The sequence below is a fragment of the Pinus tabuliformis genome, chromosome 2_2, assembly GCF_031772625.1.
Source record: "Pinus tabuliformis cultivar Carrire ecotype Pingquan chromosome 2_2, CPIR1, whole genome shotgun sequence".
In the NCBI taxonomy this organism is placed as follows: domain Eukaryota; kingdom Viridiplantae; phylum Streptophyta; class Pinopsida; order Pinales; family Pinaceae; genus Pinus; species Pinus tabuliformis.
Window position 1 is genome coordinate 829,014,024 of NC_142300.1, and position 14,180 is coordinate 829,028,203.

The 14,180-nt window shown below is 38.2% G+C and overlaps 1 protein-coding gene across 1 annotated transcript in view; it reads right to left on the bottom strand.

Moving 5' to 3' along the window:
* Positions 1–892: 892 nt before the first annotated feature.
* The window catches only part of LOC149195535 (RNA cytidine acetyltransferase 1-like), a 148,409-nt gene continuing 135,121 nt past the window's right edge, over positions 893–14,180 (bottom strand). The window contains exons 23-26 of the mRNA XM_089405360.1: positions 1,934–2,062; positions 1,718–1,846; positions 1,550–1,615; positions 893–1,332 (exon numbers count right to left, since the gene is read on the bottom strand). Of these exons, the coding sequence (XP_089261486.1) occupies positions 1,075–1,332; positions 1,550–1,615; positions 1,718–1,846; positions 1,934–2,062 (582 nt within the window). The 3' untranslated portion in view covers positions 893–1,074. The remainder of the gene's footprint in view (positions 1,333–1,549; positions 1,616–1,717; positions 1,847–1,933; positions 2,063–14,180) is intronic.

The following is a 14,180-nucleotide window of genomic DNA, read 5'->3' on the forward strand; positions in this document are numbered from 1 at the left end:
CTACCCAAAATAGCCCACTAAAACATGCTACTTATCATCGTAGCAAATCTCGTTCAACTCATCAAATGAAATTTGAACAAGAGAATGAGAAGCATTACCGAGTCATAATAAACTTTTAGATCAAGCTCTTTCATCTTCTTTAATGCACGTGCTTCTTAATGGATTCTGCAGAATGAGTGGTGCCCTAGGTGTGGGCTACATTTACTCCCCCACCCAGATCACGGGAACGGCCAAAACTAAATGTAGACAGTAAGCGGAATATCTAAATAATGCAACTTCTATCAATTATTGACAGATAATGGTGACACAGATCCACCTGTGTGAGACTCTCTAAGCTCCAAAGCCTCTAAAAATTATATTATTTGAACACCGTTTCTAACTCTAAAATCTATGACCAGCCACCAATTTGAGCGCTCGAGGTTATTTAAGGCATACAAATTACTTTGTTTCAATTGAACCTTATTAAACTAATGACAACATCCCATATCTTTTTTTTAATCATAATGAAGGGAAGTAGTTATCGAGCCAACCATATCTTTGCATTTGGATTGCATCTTCCCTTTCCTTCCAGTGTTTCCAACATATTTGGCTGGTTACCAATTATTATTCTGTTTTGTCTGTATATGATTAGATGCTTTATTGAAACAATATTCCTAACATACGACCTAATCACAGTTAAAGCCCGAATGCAATCTATGAAGAAGATAATTGCTTGTTTTGTTTTGACCCTATGAATCTCTTTTAGTCCTATTACCAATAATTTGCACCCTGTTTTACAGGTTGATCATCTAACCAACCAGTTTTGCAAACGTATCAAATTTAAAGTAGACATGCAGTTATATTAAAACATTACAATTTTCCAACAATTCAATGCAAAGTGAAGTAATGCACGTTGAATCTCAATGAGGTATAGATCGATATGTTAAATGTTTATTAGAGAAAGAATCCCGATATCATTCCATTATGGTTTTCTCATCTTTGTCAATAATTCTGTGGAGAATCTGGATCAAGAAAATACAAAGTACGACACTGAAATTTCATAAGCCCACTAACATCATTGGCAAAATTACACGTTCATGTTCTTGATTTCTTCTTCTTTGGCCGCATATCCCCTCTATTATTTCCTTTTCTTTTACTGTGCTTCATATCTTCTTCGTCTTTGCCTACAGATCTCTCCTTAACTCCGGCTTTTACACTGATTAGACCACTCTTGGATATCTTTCCATCACCATTTTGTAGTGCCTCCTCAAAGTCAGCCTCTCTGCCCAGTATAGCATACTGTTGAAGCAGCTCAGGATTCAACGTATCTTTAAAGCTTTCATTCATTTTGTCCTACATTACCAACCATAAAAGCATTAAATTATTGTCATATCTATGGAGTTTCGCACCTCCAGAATAATGCAAAGAACAATATAACCAGTTTACAAATTGAAGCATGCAAAAAGTAAACAGAGCAGGGCATTCATATTCATGAGGCCATGGTTTCAATAAAACATGTTTCGGAATACAACATTTGAGAATAACCAAGTTAGCAGATTGCAATTCTCACCTTCACTTCTTTGGCAGCATTGTTAAGATCCTCATCTACTGATATAATGTGAGGATGCATTGCCACCTGTGAATGTCACAAGTGTCTTAGCGATATCTTGAAAAGATCAAAATCTTATGTGGCTATCAAAGTCATTTCCAAAATAACCTTTTAAGGAACAAACTTTACCTCTTGCAAACGTGGTAAGGCTAATTCCACCTCCTTGGCTGCAGCTCTATGCAATTGCCCATACAGTTTTTTCATAATTTTACTGAATAACGCTAAGATCTGCTGTCTACCCAACTGCTTCAGCTGGGCCTGAAACAGTAAACATTAATGAGTCAAAACAATCTTTCTGCACTTACGCCTGTGACATGTCAATTACATCTGTGTAAGAAAACTGACCTCCACATGGCCAATGTCATGATTCTGCAAACCCATAGCCAGCAAAATTGCAGCTTGACTATAGGACAATGAAGCTGGTAATCTCTCCTCAAAATATAGATGAGCAAGAGAAGGAACAAGATCTAGAATCTGCAGTAACACATAACACAGAAAATAAGCAAGAGAAGGTAAAATCTCTGCAATAGTTTAAATGTTATGTTTAATATAGAAACATATATCTAAACATTGTTCATTTCAATAAAAGCCAAAAATTGTTCTTGTAAAATCCCAATCTATCCCCTCTGCTAAGCTTGGCTTAGAAACATATAGGAAGCAATCTGCAAACATAGATCAAATGAAGTGCCACTTAGAAAGCAATCTCAAAATCACAGTAAACAGAGTTGATAGTAATTGACAATGAAATAATAATGACTAAGGCTGAACTCTTGAGGATGAGCAACCACATTGTTCGCTTTTGAAAACTATACAACCAGATAAGATGACAACATACAAATTTGTTTTGTATGCCAGAAATCCTCCCAAAAGCTCAGAAATGGTTCTGGAATAGGGACTGTTAGCCACCAAAAAGTGGGTAACCCATAGGAGAAAACTTTTCTCCTGATTTGGAGAGCCAGTCAGCAGCCCTATGATTGCTCATATATGATGATATGCCACATTCGTCTGCCATTGCATCGGTCAGATACCTCTCGCCATCTGGCAGTCCTCTTGAAGGGAAGTGGATCACCACTAGGCAAGTACTTCAACAATTTTGCAATCATATGCTCTTAATGTTTTGGGCATTTTAACATGGATAAAGGGGTGATCTGGATGAGTGACCAATCTCAACTGTAAACTTGTTCTCTCACCTTACTAAAGGGGTTAGTCTTTCACTCTAGTCTAGTGGGACCTCCTCTGAGGACTTAGGGTTATAGGAGGGGCCTGGATTGAAGTAGTGTGTACATGAACCCTCCATACTAAACACTTGTCACCTTTCACCTGATTTCATGTCCATCCTTCAGGTTTGCTATCATTACTTCATTAGGACTGGCACCTACATAACCTCATCCTTGAGTTAGGGCTGGAAACACAACCCTAGGAGGTTAAACTGCAAAAGATGGCAGGGAGAATAAATTAGTGCATCAACAAAGGCCTAGAATGAGCTCTAACCCCCCTCGTTAGCCATCCCCTAATTCCTGACCACTAGATGCTCCATCTCATAAATAAAGGAACCCTTGCATGTCCAAACCTTGATGAGTGAGAATCTAACTCATCATTAAGGAGTAAATCAATACTAGATCAATAAAAGCAAGCCTGGACACCTGAACTATGCACCTCATCAAAGCATTATCAAAAAGAAGTAAAAGGTGCAATAGAGGGGTGGAAAAAGCAGGCGGAGAGGGGTTGTTGAATAAAGTTGTCATTGATGTCAATGATGACCCTAGCATTGTTGTAGACCTAGCCTTGTTGAAGCATACCCTAAGCCTATGCACATAAATAAAACCCTAAGATCTAAACGCATATGCCAAAAATATATGAATTAAAACCCTATATATGCACCCTAGATATGCCCTAAATGAACAAGCCTTTGATGCATGGAACCCTAAATATTTATGCCAAACACATGATGAAACACTAGTCGCCATGGAAAACATTCTTATGGAAACAAAATTGATATCATTGACAATTGATGACAATCAAAACAATTTCTTGAGAAAACAATCACACCAACTTGTAGAGGACATCTAGATCTTTCTAACAAGCATTTATACGCCCTCTAACTCTTTATCATTGAGGAGAATTCAATTTAAAAATACACTATCTATAAGCCTACTCAAGTCGGCCTCCTACACACAGGTCGGTTCAAGCATCATCTTCGGTTCAGAGAAGAACAAGTATAGTGCGAAACAAGGAAATTAGTTCACAACTCGTGAACTAAAAGAGTTAAGAAGTCTGAAGAATTTGACTTGTGAATAGTTTTTGGTTGGTATTTTTTCTGTTCAGTGATCCACTGATCATTTGTGGAGACTATACTTCGGACTTGTGGAGACTATCTACTTTAGACTTGTGGAGACTATACTTCAGACCTGTGAAGAGTATCTACTTCATACCCGTGGAGACTATCCTTCAGATCTGTGAAGAGTATCTACTTTAGACCTGTGGAGACTACACTACGGACCTGCGGAGAGTATCTACTGCAGACCCATGGAGATTGATTACACTTCAAAACTGTGGTAATACTTCTTGTTTCGCATCTATGGTGACACTTCTCTCGGACCTGTGGAGATTGACTACCCTTCGGACTTGTGACTCATAGAAATTGTCTACAATTTGAATCTATAGTGGCACTTCTTGAAGACAAGTTCAGACTTGCAAACCTTGGTAGAAGACACAGTATTAAGATCATTTTAAAGTGAAAATCCCTCTTGCACAACAACAGTATTGGGTTTTTGTAGCAGACCATGGAAGCACAGTATTGGGTTTGTTTGGCAGATCTTGGAAGCACAGTATGGAGTTTGTTTTGCAGATTTTGGAAGCACAACATTAGTATTTGTTTTGCAGGCCTTGGTTGGAAGATTGGAAGTACAATATTGGAATTGTTTTGCATACTTTGTTTGAAAAATATCTTTGGACCATTTATGGACCCAAAAGTTATCTGGAAGCATTTTTTTCTTTGACCATGTTGGAGCTTGGTGGGATTGGAGCCCTGATTATTATCAAGTGGTGCTTGGGATTGTTTGAAAGATGAATGGAGTCCTCAACCAAGATTGGAGAGTCTTGGGAAATATTGTAAAGGTAGGAGCCTAATTCATTGTAAAAGAGGATTGGTGTCCTCATCATCTTGTTAATAAAATAATTATATTTTTTGTCTTTTATCTTCTAGTTCATTTTGTGAAAAAATCTTAAATGGATAAAAATAACAATTGTAAAAGAAATATTGATTCATCCCCCCTCTCAGTATTTCCAACCGGGGTAAATCATTTTGGAAAATGCTAAGTGGCAATGATTAATTCGTATTTCCCTTAACCTTAATACTTGCTTGTGAACTTAGTTATTCTTCTTGTGTTCTTTAGTTAGATCTTTTCATCAAACAAATATCAAGAATGAAAAAACAACAACAACAGAGGACACAAAAATTATGCTCTCAACCAAGGCAAAACCCCTGTAGGGAGAAAACCTGGAAAACTCTTCTCTTCTTATAGAATTTGCTTCAATTGACACACAAAGTCCCAGATCCTAGACCAAGTCCTTCTCCAAGTACCAAGTCAACCCTCCAACAAGTCTTTCCTTGATTCTGCACCAACCAGCTTCAAACTGCAACTTCAACCTACCAGGTTCAATACTGCAACTTGTCCTACAACTTCGACCCTACAATTTCGGCCTTGCAGCGTCTATGGAAACCCTAATTTTGCCTCCTCCTGAAACCTTCCTAGTGTAAGACAGCTCTTCCTAAGGTCAACGGGGTCAACATAGGGTATTCTTCCTTCCAACTACAAGATACTGCACTTCGTCCTCCTATAACTCAAACCTGCAACCTCAGCTTCCTTCTGTAGCACCAAAAACCCTAGAACCTCACAAGTGAGAGAGAGATAGAGCCCAAAAAAGAGATTTTTCTTCCTTCTTTCTTCTCCTAGATCTTCGCTCTTCTTTTTCCTATTTCCTAGCTACAAATCAAACTTCTTTCTTGATAGATCGAACTTGTGGATGAATGTATGCTAAATGAGGTCGAACTACTTTATAGCCCTTTCCAGGGGGTCGAATTCTCTCCTTTAGGCCGACTTGTAACTGTTAGGGCCAACATGTACTTTGGGAGCTTCCAGAACTTTCTAGACTCAAAAATAGTTCTTTTTACAATTACATTTTGCCCGGAAGGGTCTTATAAACATGATGTTGACTCCCTTAAATCATGACAATAAATCCTAAGACCTAACAAACCCTAGAAGCACTAAGAACATGCTTTTACCTAGAAGACCATCAATAAAGAGCATGAAACCCATGCTTTGATATTAATAACTTTTCCTTCTCTTCTATTGTTTGTTACATAGTATACATATTGAAATGAGTACAACAACAATTGTGAAGACCAAAACTAGTAACATTTTCAACACTCCTTAACTAGGGAGGTATTCATAATTGTACAACCAGTACAACATCATCCTCAATTGAAAAGTTCTCATAAGAAGAGTCGAATTGATAAGCCATATTGTAAGCATCATCATTATGACCAACACTGTCTCTGAGGCCTAACTAGACAAGCTCTACTTTAATCAAGAGCATTATGCTGGGAGGTTTTACGTGTGATACTACACTACCTCTACAAGGTACATACCCCATCCGGATGTCTACAAGGTATGCCCCTTTTAGGACTATTCTTATCTTAGATCTCCAATCCTAAGTTGTCAAAGAATATTGGTCCTCTTCGACCACTCTTCTCTTGGATTCCTGTCACATCCTCAAAGAGTGTTAGTACCTTTCCTTTCTTGGATGTTTTATCCTCAAGGAAACCACATATGCTTATCCAATCCTCCATCATTCTCTCTTCATCACCTGAAGAAGAGAATGCACATGTGATGTCCAACATCACTCCCTCTCAACCAGAGAGGACATCCCTATTCTCCTTTTGACTAGAGAATAGATCCTTGCTCCTATTCAAGGAGACTCCTTTTACTCCCTCTCAAAACTAGAGGAGATCCAAACTTCCTTTCTATTTGGGAAGTCAACATCACAAGCCTTATAACTTGTCTTCATAAGAGTACCAGCTACCAGTTCTCCATACCTATCTGGCTCCCTCTTTTCTCTACATCTCATCATATCGAGCCTGCTTCCTTTCAAGGTATCATGGAGCCATCTTCACTCTTCAATCTTGTGACAGGTTCCAGGTCATTCTTCTTGCTCATCACTTCCATCTTTCTCATCATAAATGAAGGCATTGTATTGAGCCTTTCCAAACTTCAAGTTGATCATAGCTTCCCCATGAGAGTGATCTTTTTTGACCTACAGGTTATCTTCTCACACTGCTACCTTCCAAGATGATCACATCTTGACTTCATAGTTGCTAAGTACCATATGTTGAGCTTCTCTCAACATTCTTTATACATTTTCATTCATACAATTGAACTTGCCTCAACTATCATCATGTATTCCCCCAACATACTATAGGTAGCAAAAATAACATGTTAACTAGATAATCAATAATAATAACCAAAATCAGACTTATCTCATCATGGTGACTTTCTCGTACCATCAACATCCTCATCAACCATCTCCACTTGAGACTTCCTTCATGCATCATAGTGCCCAAGGATTGAACTTGATTACCAAGTTAGAACTTATCTTCCCGAGATCAATGTTGTATATTCTAGAGAAAGTCTTAATCTTTTTATACATTCTTAAGTCAACCTCTATTCTTTAAACATCATATAATCATACTAAGCATGTTACAAGATTTTATTTACATGAATCTTATCCAGGAGTCACTTTCAATATGCATCCTTATGCCTCTTATTCCATCATCTAGCTATATGTCCTATATCCTGGCCCATTGCATTGCTTCATCCCTTTACCAGTATTGACTCCACATTACATGGAATGTATACTAATTCTGTCATATTGTTTATTCCAAGAACCTTCCATTATGATGGTTCTTCCAGGATCATAACAATCCATCATGTTATATATTGCCTGGATGAACAATATGCAATATGGTCTATCTAACATAATGTTATATATTGCCTAGATGAACAGTATGCAAAATGGTCTATCTATCAACCTTTAAATACTAGATGATTTCTACAAAGCAACTTAACCAAGTAGACTCTACTTAGGCAAACATCACATGCTTCTATCTCTAATGTTATCCAAAATCAAAACTTTGCTAAACAATGCAAGTCATCTTATAGGAAAGTCCAACTTTACCAAGAACCAACCAAGATGTCTTTTCAAATAGAAAGGATCCTTTACTTCTCCTTTCTTCGGCTTTTTCTCAGTTTCTCCCCCTCAGCTACATGAGCTTCACTCCTTTCCTTTCTCTTGTTGTTATGTTGGCTTGGACAATCCCTCTTATAGTATCCAAACTCATTGCACTTAAAGCATTGAACCTTGGACATGTCTTTCTTCTTGGACCTTCCAAACTTTCCCTTCTCCAGCTTGTTGACTCGGGCTAGAAAGGCTTGAGACTGCTCATCTGATCCACTGTCATCTTTTACCTTGATCCTTTATTCTTCCAAATGCATTGAGCCCACAACTCATCAAAGGGAGTTGAATCTTTCTTGAATAGATGCTTGTTGCAAAGCTACTCCATTCTGGTGGCAATGCATTTAGTACACATATGGTCACTTCCAAATTAGAAATTGTTTCCCCAATCATCAAGGACCAGTCATATCAAAGGCACTACAAGGACAAGGATTACATCATCACCTTGAAGGAAGTCACAAAAAGACCTCAAAACCCTAGTTCGTTCAAAGAAGGATTCTACACTTGAAGCACTCTTGAGAACCCTGCACAATCATTACCCTGAGAAGAAGGAGACCTCAAAGACCCTACTCAAAGCAAGAAGGACTGCAAATTAGAGTATCTTGAAGCCCCTACATCAACGAGAAATCAAGGAAAAGGCATTGTCTTCATCATCAAGGAAACAAGGTGATCTTCCTCTCTTTGAAGGATCACTTTTGAAGGAAGACATCTTCATCAAGAAGACATCTTCTATCATTATCATAATCAAAATCAAGAAGGCAGCAAACTTGAAGATATTGTCATCAAGGAGTATCTTTATGTCCACTTCTGAATCTATCAAAATGTCTTTTTTGCAAGTTAAAAGTGAAAGATCTCTAATATGACTGAGATAATCTTCTTCACCATGTTCTTTTCGATTTTTGTAAAGCATAGCCATCATGGTAAGAAGCATTAGAAGTATGATAGGATGCATCATTCTAGAAGATGGCTTCATGGCATACGATGGAAGCAAGAGCCCATGACATCAAAAGAAGCTTGAAAGGTAGTTGAAGCAAAAGTCTATGGCAGTCATCATAAGAAGGAAGTAGCTCTTGGTAACCTCGTTAGAAGCATAAGTAGTACTTATGGGTAAAAGGAAGTCATCTAGAATAGAACTCATCATACATCATTGGAAAGAAGCATTTGCAGGATGAGGATAATCAAGATCCTCCATTGGAATCTTCATTAGAAGGTTCATCTCTTGGAAAAAGCAAGTGTCTCATTGAGAATACCACCTTGGATGGGATTCACTATTTGGAAGCATGATGGTATTATGGTAAAGGAATGCAATAGTCGAGATGATTGAAATACTCTCAATCAAGGAAAGGAAGTTGTTGAAGGAAGTCTAGATGACCAAAAGAAGGAAAGACGTATGTATGCATATGTTTGATAAGTTAGGTCATGTCATCATATAGTTGCAGATAACTAGGACAGATACTTTACTTTATGAGTATGATCAAAAGGAAAGGGTGCTCTTCTATGCATAAAAGAATGTTTCCCATATTGACTAGATGAAATCAACATAATATGTTCTCATATGGAATATGAGGTGGTTGACAAAGATGGAGGAACTATGGCTAGAAGTTCCTGGGAAACAATATGTGAAGAACAAAAAGAAGAGACCATGAAAGATGTAACTATGATCACATAGAAAAAGAAATCAACATTCAATGACTAAAAAGATTGGCCAAGATATTTCCATGGAAAGATATGAAGACCTTGGGAAGTCTGGAAAGAAAGAAGACCCTTGACAATTAAATATCTTGGATATGTGTCAATATGCATGCACGATGTTGATTTTGCATCAAGCAGATGTCATGATGAAGGGCCATAACAAAAGGAAATTTTGATTTGATGTTCATTTTTTACTTTTGAACAACATCTGAATGGGTTGATACAGGGCTACCAAAAGAGAGTTGTAGATGTTATCTACAACTGGCACTCTTGCGATTGGATGGAAGATCCTAAAGGAAACATAACGTGAAAGAAGCAGTTGTATGAAGGAAAACCAGATGTGGACTAGAAGATCACTTTCTGACAAGAGGAAGGATGACATGACTGACTTGAGGAAAGTGATGGATGAACTATGCCCTACAAGATGAAGGCTCCATAAAGGTAAAGATAAAATTCATGGGATCGATTGGAGGAGCTATACAAGCAACTGAAGGTCCCATGATCTCCACCAAAGAAGAGATAGTTACTGCTATAAAAAGGTCCCTAGGTAAGAGGGAGCCTAGAAGCAAGTTTCTAGTTAAGAAGAAACTTGGAAAGCAAGTCCCTAGCTAAGTGGGAGCTTGGACAAGTCCCTGATTAAGAGGGAGCTTGAGTACATTCCTTCGTAGGAATGGGTACATTCCTTCATAGGAATGGATATCCCTAGTTGAGAGGGAGAGATAGGCACATCATTATTGTCTTCACTTGGGAAGAAAGAACGGACGATAGGGTAAGCATCTAGCATTCGATACTCTTTGAGGATGTGGTAGGTCATACAAGATAAGAGTAGTTGTGGAGCACTGATATTCTTTCACGACTGGGATCCAAGATAAGAATAGTCCTGGAAGGACATACTCTGTCAATGCTCGGGTGGGGTATGGTCCTTAAAAGCTTGAGATGAAGGTGTGTATAAATCTTTGGTCTCACCAGCATTGTGCTTTGATCTTGTGGAGAAATGAAGCTATTATTCAAGGCCTTGCTATGTGACAATGCTGGATGATATGATGCTAAACAAATGGGTCACCAATCTGACTATTCTTATGAGAATTCTTCAGATTGAGAATGTCCAAGTACCTTGTATGGATTATGAATACTTCCCTAGTTAAGAGGGAGTGTTGAAATGTGTAACTAGGTTCGGTCTTCATAATGACATAATCATCCTTTTATGTATTTAATGTAATGAGAAAAATAAAATTGTTATTGTTTACTTGAGGCATGGGTTTCATGCTCAAAAGAAAATTATTTTTATAGGTCAAGCTCCCATTGAGAGCTTTTAGGGCTTATGAGTTATTTTCATGTACGAAAGACCCTTTTAGAGCATGTTATATATTATAAGAAAAATAGTTTGAGTCAAATATAGAATCAAAAAGACCCTCCAAGACCTTGTCTAAGTGCTACAAGCAAGTTGTCCTTCACAAGGAACAGTCGACCTCTCTAGAAAGACAAGTCGGCCTATTAGGGTTGCCAAGGAAGACTATAAATAAGCATTTGACCTCATTCCAAAGGGCATCCATCCAAGCAAGAAAGATCAAAGAAAAAGAGCGAGAAAGGGAAGAGAAGAAGCCTATTGAACAACGAAGAAAAGAAGAGAAGAAAATTGAGAAGTTTGGACTGTTTTGGCCCTCCTACACCTCACAGGTGTGAAGAAAATCAGGGTTTATACCTGTTGTAAGGAAGTCGAGTTGCAATGATAGCGAAAGAGTTAAGTATTGATGCCAAGAAGGAAAGAAGGCAAATCTCTCCATTTTCCCCCTCGTGTATGGTCTAAGGTTTCTGAAGCTAGGGCCGAAAAGTTGCAGAAGTTGCAGCTAAGCCTAAGTTGCAGTAAGAGAGATCAAAGGTGCAGTCAAAGGATTGAAGGGCTAAAAGTGAAGGCAAGGAAAACCATTGTGACTTGACAAAAGAGGCAAGGATGACTTGGTTTTGGAGGAGTTCTTCGTCAAGGGTCTAGGTCTTGGGATTCGTCAATTGAAGATTCTATAAGAAGAATAACTTTGTGGGTTTTCCTCTCAAGATTGAAGAGGTTTTGGTCGTGGTTGATCGCCTATATCTTGTGTCCTTTGTCTCATTTTTCTTTATGTTTTGGTAGTTGTTTGATGAAGAAAACACAATAATGAAGCAAAAGGAGAACCTAATTAAGAAAAGTAAAAAGTCTTTACAAGCAGTTATCATTATAAGAGAAATCACCTACAACTGTTGACCCTAGATTTCTCAACACATTGTAACATCACAACCATCTTTTTCAATCGATTTATTCATAAGTTACTCCATCTTTCGTCCCTTGATTCATAAGGGATACCATTAAGCATCGTAATATTTTGGGAGCTAGGAGAGTCTCCTAGGCATCCCCCCCCCACCCAGTGGGGATCCCTTGTGTGGTTGTGTTTCTTTTCATGGTGTTATTTCTATTGGGCTAAAATTAACCTTCATATTAGCTTAATCACAACATTAGATAGGTTTCTCATTTCGCTATAGTTTGATTTCTTGATCCTAGTTTAGATTTATTGCTCTCTAGAATATATTTCATTTCATGCATTTTAGATTAGTTTCAATTTCTTGAAAAGTAACGAACCATATCAGGATCTTTGTGCTCACGCCATTGCAAGCTTGCCTTGATCCTTGTCAGTGATCATAAAGATTTTGTTGGTTGATTTAGTTCAAATAGGAAAAATCGCCTCTAGTCTCCTTATTGTGAGTCTAGGGGAAATTTGTAAATGTTTGACTTGTGAAATCAGGTTAAGGGCTTGTTTCCCTAAGTGTTGGATCTCTTTGTAGAAATTAATGTGTAGATTCAATATTGCTCATGAAATTTGATAAATCACAATACTTGAAGCTACTCTACTGATCTGCGGAAGTTAATTCACCATCTAAAACAAGAATCATAAACATGCAAAAGGAAACATCACACATGCACAAAGATTTATCTAGGGGAAAGCAATTGCTCAAAACCCCTTACTATCTATATTGCATTAATCAGAGAATAGAGAAGAAATACATATGCTTGCTCAAGCCTGAGCACACCCTGCAAGTGTATAGTCTATCCCTCTGCCTGACTAATTGAACCTGGCCAACACTTAGCCAATTTCAAGCCTTCCCAAGCTCCTATTTCCTTGTGTTGTTCCCTTGGGAAATTGCCCCTATTTTTTAAGAATTTCACACTCTGGAATTACGCAATTGCCTTAGGTCTTCCTCTGACTACATGCACCACCTCTACACATTAGAATATGCTACCACTGATAGTACACTACCTTGGAATCTCCATCTCAACTGGGTAACTCTAATTCTTTACATGCAACAACTATTTTGGGTTGATTGATTAGTTAACTGGTTGATAATTGAGTGTTGTTGAAGTTCCCCTTCCACAACTTGACCTCCACTAGTTCTTTTCACAGTTAGAACTATTTAAACTGACAATAACTCAAATTAACTGAAATAGATTGTTGCAAATTAGCAATCAATCATGTAGAACTGAACTCAAGCTTCCCCAACTCGAATTTATTGAGTGACAAGTGCCATGTCACCTCAGTTAACTACCTCCAAGTATTCGGCTAAAATAGAAATTTGAATTTTAATGTAGTTTGACCAAGGCAATGTCAAAACTAAATTTTCTTGCTGCATTTTCAACACTCCCTCTCAGCAAGAAAGGGATTATCAACCACCCCTATCCTACACCTATGGAACTCAAACTTCCCTCTTGACAAGGCCTTTGTCAAAATATTTGCATCTTGTTCCTCTGTCGGAATTAACTACAACAACATAATTCGTCTCTACACACAATCTCGTAGATGATGATACCAGATATCAATATGCTTGGATCGATCATGAAAAACAGTATTCTCTAAGAGTTTGATACAACTCTAATTATCATAGTAAATCACAGTAGGATCCATCATCTGACCAAAACAAGCCAACAAGTATCTTTCTCACCCAGATCGCCTCACATGTTGCTTGACTTGCAGTCGTGTATTATGATTATGCTAAGCTAAGTGTCATTGATCTTTGCTTCTTGTTGTACCAAGAAACTACTGCAAATCCAACACTAAAAATTCCACCTGATGTACTCTTCTGGTCTGATGGACTTCATGCCCAATTTGCATCGGTGAAGCCACACAGCTTCACTCCCTCTGTCTGTATGTACCAAAGTCCAAACTGGGTAGTGCCTCTGAGGTACCATAGAACATGTTTAGCTGCCCTCCAAAACAGTTTGGCTGGGCTAACCAGAGCTTGACTAAGCTAGTTGACTGCATAGCACATGTTTGGTCGTGTGTTCACAAGATACACGAGTGAACCCACCAACTGTCGGTAAACAGTCGCATCCACTTCCTCACCTGAAGTGGCATCCTATTTCCTCCAATTGGTCGCTAAAGGAGTCTCCATGGGCTTGCACCTGTCCATCCGAAACCTCTAAAGTATCTCATTGGCATACTTGCCCTGAGAGACAAACAGTTTCCATCACCTTGCCATACTTCCAATCCAAGTAAGTATTACATGAGGCCCATGTCCTTCATCTCGAATTCTCTTGCAAGGTCCTCCTTGCAAGATCTGATCAACTACTCATCACCAATAA